The 9947-nt window shown below is 45.1% G+C and overlaps 1 protein-coding gene across 1 annotated transcript in view; it reads left to right on the top strand.

The window, feature by feature from the left end:
• The first annotated feature begins 5035 nt into the window (after positions 1 to 5035).
• SKAP1 (src kinase associated phosphoprotein 1) overlaps positions 5036 to 9947 on the top strand; it is a 115095-nt gene continuing 110183 nt past the window's right edge. Inside the window, exons 1-2 of the mRNA XM_083877825.1 lie at positions 5036 to 5090; positions 8484 to 8589. Of these exons, the coding sequence (XP_083733951.1) occupies positions 5048 to 5090; positions 8484 to 8589 (149 nt within the window). The 5' untranslated portion in view covers positions 5036 to 5047. The remainder of the gene's footprint in view (positions 5091 to 8483; positions 8590 to 9947) is intronic.

The following is a 9947-nucleotide window of genomic DNA, read 5'->3' as shown; positions in this document are numbered from 1 at the left end:
AAACCAAACCAAAAGAAACCAAAACAAACCCAACCACCAAAAATTCCGGCCCCATTTAGGAACCACCTCCTCCTTTGGCTCCCCAAGATCCCGCCAAGCTCCGATTCCATTTCCAGGGGCTGTGACCCTCATCCCGTCGCCGTGGAAACTCTTCCCGCTGCCAGGTGGGTCCTGGGAGGAAGGAGAGTGAAAAGGCGGAAGCTGGAAAATCCGGAATTTGGGGTTTTTAATTTCCCAACGCCTCCTGATGTCCACGGGAATTCTGTGATTTGCTGAGGAGGAAGAGGAGGAAGAGGAAGGAGGAGGATTTGTTCGTCTTTTCCAAGGAATTCTCCTCCATGGGGAAGGGAATTTGTGCATTGAGCTCGTTATGGAACTCGGGGATTTTTGGTATCCATAAAAATCCGTCATTCCCTCATTCCTAATGGGAAATTAATTCCTAAATTCCTAAATTCCTAAATTCCTAAATTCCTAAATTCCATGGGATTTGTGTCCTGCCCTTGTCCTTCCCACCCCAGTCAAATCCTCAATCCTACTGCTCCAAAACAAGATTTCCAACTTTTCCAAAATTTTTTCCTTAGATAATTTTCCTTTTTTTCCATATACCCCAACCTGGAGCTGTAATTCCTCCTCATTCCTTGAAATCTGGAATGCGGGGATGGATAAATCCTCAATTCCTGAGTGAGAAATGGAATTTCCTCCAACACCGGGGTTTGCATCCCAACAATTCCGGCCCTTCAAATACCTGGAGCAAATGGCACAAACCCCAGTGCAGGGAGAGATCCAGGAGAGCTCTGGAGCTGGGAATTTATCTCTGGGAGACTCCAGAGATGGGAATTCAGCTCTGGGAGGGATCTAGAGATGGGAATTTATCTCTGGGAGACTCTGGAACTGGGAATTTATCTCTGGGAGACTCTGGAGCTGGGAATTCAGCTCTGGAAGACTCTGGAACTGGGAATTCAGCTCTGGGAGGGATCTAGAGATGGGAACTTATCTCTGGAAGGGCTCTGGAGCTGGGAATTCAGCTCTGGGAGACTCTGGAGCTGGGAATTTATCTCTGGGAGACTCTGGAACTGGGAATTCAGCTCTGGGAGGGATCTAGAGATGGGAATTTATCTATAGAAGGGCTCTGGAGTTCGGAATTCAGCTCTAGAAGACTCTGGAGCTGGGAATTTATCTCTGGGAGGGCCCAGGAGCTGGGAATTTAGCTCCAGGAAACTCCAGAGCTGGGAATTTAGGTCTGGAAGGGTTCTGGAGTTGGGAATTGAGCTCTGGGAGGGATCTAGAGATGGGAATTTATCTCTGGGAGGGCACAGGAGGTGGGAATTCAGTTCCAGGAGACTTCAGACCTGGGAATTTAGGCCTAGAAGGGATCTAGAGATGGGAATTTATCTCTGGGATGACCCAGGAGCTGGGAATTTAGCTCTGGGAGGGATCTAGAGACGGGAATTTATCTCTGGGAGGGCCCAGGAGGTGGGGATTTAGTTCCAGGAGACTTCAGAGCTGGGAATTTAGGTCTGGAAGGGTCCTAGAGCTGGGAATTCAGCTCTGGGAGGGATCTAGAGATGGGAATTTATCTCTGGGAAGGCACAGGAGCTGGGAATTCAGCTCCAGGAGACTCCAGAGCTGGGAATTTAGCTCCAGGAAATTCCAGAGCTGGGAATTTAGCTGCAGAGGGATTCTGGAGCTGGGAATTTAGCTCCAGGAAACTTCAGAGCTGGGAATTGAGCTCTGGGAGGGATCTAGAGATGGGAATTGACCTCTGGGAGGGCCCAGGAGGTGGGAATTTAGTTCCAGGAGACTCCAGAGCTGGGATTTAGGTCTGGGAGGGTTCTAAATATGGGATTTTTTCTCTGAGAGGGCTCTGGAGCCAGGAATTTATCTCTGGGATGACCCAGGAGCTGGGAATTTAGCTCCAGGAAACTCCAGAGGCAGGAATTCAGCTGCAGAGGGGTTCTCCTGTTTCCCCCTGATATTCCTGATAGGAAAAGGGCTCTGCCTCTCCAATTTCCCCCCAATATTCCCAACTGGAAAAGGGCTTTTCCTCTCCAATTTTCCCTCCAATATTCCTGATATTCCTGTCTGGAAGAGGCTTCTCCTCCTCCTCGAGCTCCTCCAAGGCCGCCCGGCTCTGTTTCCATGGTTACTCCCAATCCGTTTCCTGGGAAATTGGATTTCCCAAGGATGTCAGCAGGATCCAGGTGGGAATTTGCAAGGAGAAGGTTTGAAATCCTGAATTCTCAAAAATTTGGGAAGCTGCAGGACAAGGATGGGGCTGGATTCCCCCCCATGTCCTTCCCAGCTGATCCCAAATCCAAGTTTGTGACCAGCCCACACATCCAGAAATTAAAGTGGTGAGAAAAAAGAAGGAAAAAAAAAAAAAAAAAAGACAAAAAAGACAAAAGAAAAAAAAAAAAAAAAAGAGAGAGAGAGAGAAAGAAATAAAGGAAAAAAAAAGGAAAAAAAAAAAAAAGAAAAAAGAAAAAAAAAATAAAAGAAAAAAGAAAAAAAGAGATTATTTCCCTGGAAATTGGGAAAATCCCTTTTCCTGAGATCCTACCTGTGATATTTTTATTTCCTGTTATTTTTATTTCCTGGCTTGTGTTCTCTAAATCTGAGCTCAGGAGAGTCATCCCCCTACCTGGCTGGGGGATTTAAAGGAAGACACTGACAAGGAAAAATCCACATTTTCTTCCCCCCAAAAGGCTCTGAATTACCCAAATCCCAATTCAGAAATCTCTACCTGCCTGGGGGATCTAAAGGAAGGAAAAATCCACTTTTTTTCCCCCAAAAAAGGCTCAGAATTACCCAAATCCTGACCCAGGAATCCCGACCTGCCTGGGGGGTTTAACGAGAGGCACTGACAAGGAAAAAATCCACATTTTCCCCCTCAAAATCCTCAAAATTCCCCAAATCCTGACCCAAGAATCCCAGCCTGCCTGGGGGGTTTACAGAAAGGAAAAATCCACATTTTTCTCCCCAAAAAAGCTCAAAATTCCCCAAATCCTGGCCCTACCTGTCTGGGGGATTTAAAGGAAGACACTGACAAGGAAAAATCCACATTTTTTTTCCCTCAAAAAAGCTCAGAATTCCCTAAATCCCGGTTCAAGAATCCCAACCTGCCTGGGGGGTTTAAAGGATGACACTGACAGAGACAAATCCACATTTTCCTCCCAAAAAAGACTCAGAATTATTCAAATTCTGGTTCAGGAATCCCAACTTGGCTGTGGGATATAAAGGAAGACACTGACAAGGAAAAATCCACTTTTTTTTCCTCAAAAAAGCTCAGAATTCCCTAAATCCTGGTTCAGGAATCCCAGCCTGCCTGGGGGATTTACAGAAAGGAAAAATCCACATTTTTCTCCCCCAAAAGCCTCAAAATTCCCCAAATCCTGGCCCTACCTGGCTGGGGGATGTAAACAGGAAAAAAAAAAATCCACATTTTGGCCCCCAAAAAGGCTCAGAATTCCCTAAATCCTGGTTCAGGAATCTCTACCCGCCTGGGGAATTTAAAAGAAGGAAAAATCCGCATTTTTGCCCCCAAAATCCCCCAAATCCTGGCCCTACCTGTCTGGGGGATTTGAGAAACAACCTCTGTGATATTTTTATTTTCCGTCTCCTCTTGGGGCCCCCGAGTGCAGCGTTTCCTGTGCTTTGAGGCTTCGGCATCCGCTGCAAAAACCCCAAAATTCGGGGCTGTTTTGGCCCTAAAACCGACCTCGAGCTGCAGCTGAGCCCGGCCTAAAAACTGAGTTTAAAATCTGAGTAAAATAGAAAAAATTTGGGTGGGAAATTCTGGATGTGAAACACCAGAGTTGGAAATGGAGCTCAGAGGTTTCTGACCATCCCCTGGTGCTCCTTCTGTCCCCTAAATAAAAAAAAAATCCCAAAATTCAGCAGAGAATTGTCCTGTAAATCTGATTTTTGTGGTTTTTTTCTCCATCAAATCTCCCTCTTTGGAAAATGTCACTGAGGAGGGACATCCCTGAGGTGTTGGCCTGGAAATTTCAAATTCCAAAATGGTCCCAGAAGGATTTTGGAGCTGCTTTGGGGTTTCTCCTGCAGCTCCAGGACCCCAAATCCCGACCCCAAATATTCAGGATCCCCTGGCAACTGCTCCTTGTCTGGGTTGTGCTGAGAAGTGGAAGAAAAATGGGATTTTTTTCACTTAATTTCCCAGAAAAGGGGGGCCCAAAACACCTGGGGGAGCAGCTCTGGATTTCCAGGAGAATTCCCAAGTGGAAATCTCCAGATTTTTAGGAATATTTTTTCATATTTCCATGTGGAAATTTCCATATTTCCAGGATTTTTTCCCACCTTTTCCCTACCTTGGCTGTGAGACAACTTTTATTTTATTTTATTTTATTTTATTTTATTTTATATTTTATTTTTTATATTTTATTTTATTTTAATATTTTATTTAAATTTTATTCTATTTTATTTTTATTTTATTTTATATTCTATTTTATAGTTTTATTGTTTTATTCTATTTTTTATTTTTTATATTTTATTTTATTTTTTATTTTATTCTATATTTATTTAAATTTTATTTTATTTTATTTTATATTTTATATTTTATTTTATTTATTTATTATTTTTATTTTATTTTTTATTTTATTTTATTTTTAATTTTTATTTTATTTTACTCTATTTTATTTTTATTTTTCCAACCCCTCCATCCACACAAAAAACATGAAAAAAAAGAGGAAAATTTCACTCCAGAACATCCACACACCACCTTCTTTCCCCCTAGAATTTCGGGGTGAAAAAAAACCTGGAAAAAAAAAAAAAACAATCCCATCCCCAGGAGGCTCCAGGAGGAAATTCCAGCTGGGAAACCTCCCCCAGGCCCAGGTGAGACTCTTTACCTGCAGCTTCTCCCACCTGGAATTTTGGGGTCCAGCTGGGAACGGCCCCGGGGGGGTTTAAAAGGAGGAGAAACCTCAACCCCAAAGTTCCTCCTCCTGTTTTTGGGGTGTCCCCGCCCTCCCTGCGCTTCCTCCTCACCAACCCAGAGCTCACAGTTCTGCCCCCGGGCAGGGACCCCATGGACACCCCGGTCCCAGAGGAGATCCAGGGGCTCCTGGCAGGTAACGGACCTTTATCATCATCTTCATCATCATCATCATCCCTGCCCCACAGGGAAACCCCCGTGGGGTGGGGCTGGGAGGGGTTTGGGGCTTTTTCTGGGCTGCTTTGGGGGTTTCAAGGCTTGTGGGGCCCCCTTGACCCCAATAATTTTTTGGGGCTGTGGGACCTCCCTGTCCCTGACCCCAAAGAGGATTTGAGGGCTAAAGGAGCTCCTTGACCACAAGAAATTTTGGGGGTTGTGGGACCTCCTTGAGCACAAGGAGAATTTGAGGGTGACCCTAAAAAGAATTTTTGGGGGCTGTGGGACCTTCCTGTCCCTGATCCCAGAGAGAATTTGGGGCTGTGGGAGCTCCTTGTGCACAAGGAGAATTTGGGGCTGTGGGAGCTCCCTGACCTCAAGAATGTTTGGGGGCTGTGGGAGCTCCTTGAGCAAAAGGAGAATTTGAGGGTGACCCTAAAAAGGATTTGAGGGTTGCAAAGAGACCCCAAAAGAGAAATTTGGGGGGCTGTGGGACCTTCCTGTCCCTGACCCCGAAAAGGATTTGGGGCTGTGGGAGCTCCTTGAGCATGAGGAGAATTTGGGGGTGACCCCGAAGAGAATTTCTGGGGGCTGTGGGACCCCCCCTGACCCCAAGAATTTCTGGGGGCTGTGAGACCTTCTTGAGCAGAAGGAGAATTTGGGAGTGACCCCAAAGAGGATTTGGGGGCTGCAGGAGCTCCTTGAGCACAAGGAGAATTTGAGAGTAACCCTAAAGAGAATTTCTGGGGGCTGTGGGATGTCCCTGTCCCTGATCCTGGAGAGAATTTGGGGCTGTGGGGCCTCCTTGACCACGAGGAGAATTTGGGAGTGACCCCAAAGAGAATTTTTGGGGCTGTGGGACCTTCCTGTCCCTGATCCCAAAGAGGATTTGGGGGCTGGAGGACCTCCTTGAGCACAAGGAGAATTTGGGGGTGACCCCAAAGAGAATTTTTGGGCCTGTGGGACCTCCCTCACACCAAGAATTTTTGAGGGTTGTGGGACCTTCCTGTCCCTGATCCCACAGAGAATTTGGGGCTGTGGGATTTCTTCAGAATCCCTGAGTTTTGAGGGTTCTCAAGGCTGCTGATTTTAAGGGTTTCATCTTCAAAACCCCTAAATCTCATGGGGATTTTCTGGTGTGGTGTGGAGAGAGAAACTCCGTGGTGCCAATAAATCCTTAAATCCAATCCAATCTTTCCATCCATCCCTGCTTCAGAATCCCTGAATTTTGAGGGTTTTTTTGTCTCTTTTGCTGCTGATTTTGAGGGTTTCATCTCCAAAAACCCTAAACCTCGTGGGGATTTTCTGGTGTGGCTCAGGGAAAGAAGCTTTATGGTCCCCATAAATCCCTAAATCCAACCCCAGCAGGGATTATTCAATTTCCTGCCCGTGGAACCCCCACATTTGGGAGGTGCTGAGGAAGCAGCTGGGACCCCTTTTGGGGTTGTTTGGGGGTTTTTTGGGTGTTTTTTTTAAGGTTTCACCTTTCATTTCCTGTCACAGCCACGCAGAGCTCATCCTTCCCCCTCCAAAACATCAAAAAAACTTCTCTCTCTCCCTGCAGGATGATTTTGTCCCACCCCATCCCATCTCAACCCTTTCCCAAATTCCCAGAGTTTTCCCCTGGATGGATTTGGGATTTTTTTCCCCTGGGTTTGGATTTTTCCCCTGGATTTTTCTCCGGTGCTGTTCGTGACAGTTCTGAGCTGCCACCTCAGAGAAAACAGCCCCTTCCAGGGGTTATTTCCTCATTAGCTGCAGGTTTTTAATTGAAGGTTTCAGATCTGTCCTGTGAGCTCTGACAGGGGGAGAGGGATGGGAATGGAGATTAATGGGGTGTCCCAGGGCTGGGGATCAAACCTGGGCCAGGACTGACAATCCTCTGGATTTTTCTCAGTTATTAGTGGTGTAAAATTGGCTTTATTAGACCTGTCCTAAACTGGAGCTTGGCTTTGTTAGATTTATTTTAAACTGGAGCTTGGCTTTGTTAGATTTGTTTTAAACTGGAGCTTGGCTTTATTAGGCCTGTTCTAGACTGGAGTTTGGGTGTGCGATGAAAGCTGCAGGGGGATGTGCTGGGAAAGGGAATTTAGGCTCAAGATTCCAGGACTGGGCCTGGAGTTTACAAAGCCTCACAGGAATTTGGAAATGCCTGGCTGGGAATTTGGTTTTAAAGGGAATTTCGGCACCTCAGTGCTCCCGGAGCTTCCCCAAAGTGCTGCTGGAGAGTCTGGGGATCCTGGAATGGGGTGGGATGAAGGAGCCTTAAATCCCATCCAGGACATTTCCACTATCCCACATTCCATAAACCCCTTCCCAGACCCAGATCCAGCTTTCCTGACCCTTCCCAGCTTTCTTAAACCCTTTCCCAGGCCTGGCTTTCTCCAACCTCTTCACAAGTCCAAGTTCCTGATCCATGTCCAGATTTCCTAAACCTTTTTCTATGTCCAGATTTCCTGACCTTTCCCAGCTTTCTTGCCCCTTCCCAGGTTTTTATCCCTTCCCCACGCCCAGGTTTCTTTCCCAGGCCCAGATTTCCTAAACCCTTTCCCAGATCCAGGTTTCCTGACCCTTTCCAGGTTTCTTAACCCCTTCCCAGGCCCAGGTTTCCTCCCCAGCTTTCCTAAATCCTAAACCTCTTTTAAGGTTTCCTGACCCTTCCCAGATTTCTCCAACTCCTTTTCAAGGCCCAGATTCCCTAAACCCTTTCCCATGTCCAGGTTTCTTAAAACCCTTCCCAGATTTCCTAAACCCTTTCCCAGATCTGGGTTTCCTAAACCCCTTCCTGTCTTTCCTGACCTTTCCCAGCTTTCCTAAACCCCTTTCCCATGCCCAGATTTCCTGACCTTTCCCTGATTCCCTAAACCCTTTCCTAGATCCAGTTTTCCGACCCTTTCCAACTTTCCTGACCCTTCCCAGCTTTCCCCAACCCCTTTTCCATGCCCAGATTTCCTCACCCTTCCCATTTTCCTTGCCCTTATCCCACTCCCACTTTTCCTCTCCAAGCCCTCGTGTCCTTGATGTTTTTATTTCCCCGCCCGTTTTTCTTTCTTTTCCCCCGCCCGTTTTTCTTTCTTTTCCCCGCCCATTTTTCTTTTTCTTTTCCCCGCCCGTTTTTTTTTTTTTCTTTTCCCCGCCCGTTTTTTTTTTTTCTTTTCCCCGCCCGTTTTTTTTTTTCTTTTCCCCGCCCGTTTTTTTTTTCTTTTCCCTGCCCGTTTTTTTTTCTTTCCCCCGCCCGTTTTTTTTTTTTCTTTTCCCCACCCGTTTTTTTTTTTTTCTTTTCCCCGCCCGTTTTTCTTTTCCCCACCCGTTTTTTCCCTAATAATTTCCTGGCTGTTCCCCGCTGATTTTCCTGCCGTTCCCATTTTTCCAGAGGCTCAGGATTACCTGGCGCGGGGTCTGCAGGAGGAGCCGCTCAGCGCCGGGGCCCGGGAGCAGCGGGACTCGATCCTGCGCCGCCTCCAGCACCTCCAAACCAGGTCGGTTCTTATCCCAAATTCCCTGATCCAAATTCTCTGGAATTCCACCAGGTTTTGGGGATTTCTCCTTCTGGTGGAAAAAAAAAAAATCCTCCGTGATTTGGGATTTTATTTGGAATTTTTTATTGGAATTTTTTTTTGAGTTTCAGGCTTGGGATGATGGGAAAATTCTGGGGTGATGTTTTGTTTGGGTTTTTTCTGTTGAAGGATGAGGGGATTTTTCCCTCTTTTTTTAAAGGAATTTTGGGATATTCTGGATTTATTCTTCAATCTTAAAATGGGACTTTTTTCCTTCCTTTTTTTTTTTTTTTTTTTTTTTTTTTTTTTATGGAGTTCTGTGATATTCCAGCTTTATTTTGTAATTTTAGGATTTTTCCCCTCTCTTGATTTTTGAGGAAGGAAATCTGGGATATTCCAGATTTATTCCATGATTTTAGGATGGAGATTTTTTCCCCTCTCCTTATTCCTGAGGACGGAAATCTGGGATATTCCTGATTGTTTCCCCAATTTCAGGACAGGGATATTTTCCCCCCACATTTTTCTTATGGAAGGAATTCTTGGATATTCCTGATTTATTCTGAAATTTCAGGATGGAGATTTTTGCCTCTTTTTTTTTTTTTTTTTTTTTTTGAGGAAGGAATTCTCAGATATTCCTCATTTATTCCAAATCAGAAATTTCCCCCCCTTTTGTCATTTAAGGAAGGAATTTCTCATATTGATCCAAATTAAATTAATCCCATTTTCACCTCCTTTTATCCCCAATCTCAGTCCCACCACTAATTCTGTTTGGAGCCTTCTGGGTTGTTCCTTTCCGGAATTTTCCAGCCTTTCCCAGCCTGGCTGATGGAATTATCCCACTTTTCCATCCATTTCCTCCCGGATCCGCCATTAACCTGAAACCCGAGAGCCTCGACGGAGCTGAAAAATGAATTTAAATCCTTTTCTTCCCTAATGGGGAATTCCCAACCCCATTTTCCTGGCTCCCATTTATTTATTTTTTTTTTAATATTTATTAGAAATCTCATCCAACATCGATTTTTTAAATATTTATTTTCCCAGACATTCAAATCCCGGCTCCAAATATCCCATCCCACCCCATCAGCTCTTAATTAATGAGGAAAAAAAAAAAAGGGAATTTGATTGGAAACTGCCTGGATTTTATGGATCCAGCTCTGAGGGTTTGGATTTTGGGATTTTCCAGCTGCTCAAATCCCGTTAAACCAAAATTTGCCCAATTTTTTTTTGCATTTTTTGAGTGTTGAAAGCCCAAAAATCCAAGAATATCTTGGAAAATTGGGAAAAAAATTTTTGGGGTGAAGTTTTTTTTGCAGGAAGTGGTGGAGGGAAACAAAGAAATT

Source organism: Zosterops lateralis, assembly GCF_965231275.1.
Source record: "Zosterops lateralis genome assembly, chromosome: 24".
In the NCBI taxonomy this organism is placed as follows: Eukaryota; Metazoa; Chordata; class Aves; order Passeriformes; family Zosteropidae; genus Zosterops; species Zosterops lateralis.
This window is presented reverse-complemented; position numbering and strand designations above follow the sequence as displayed.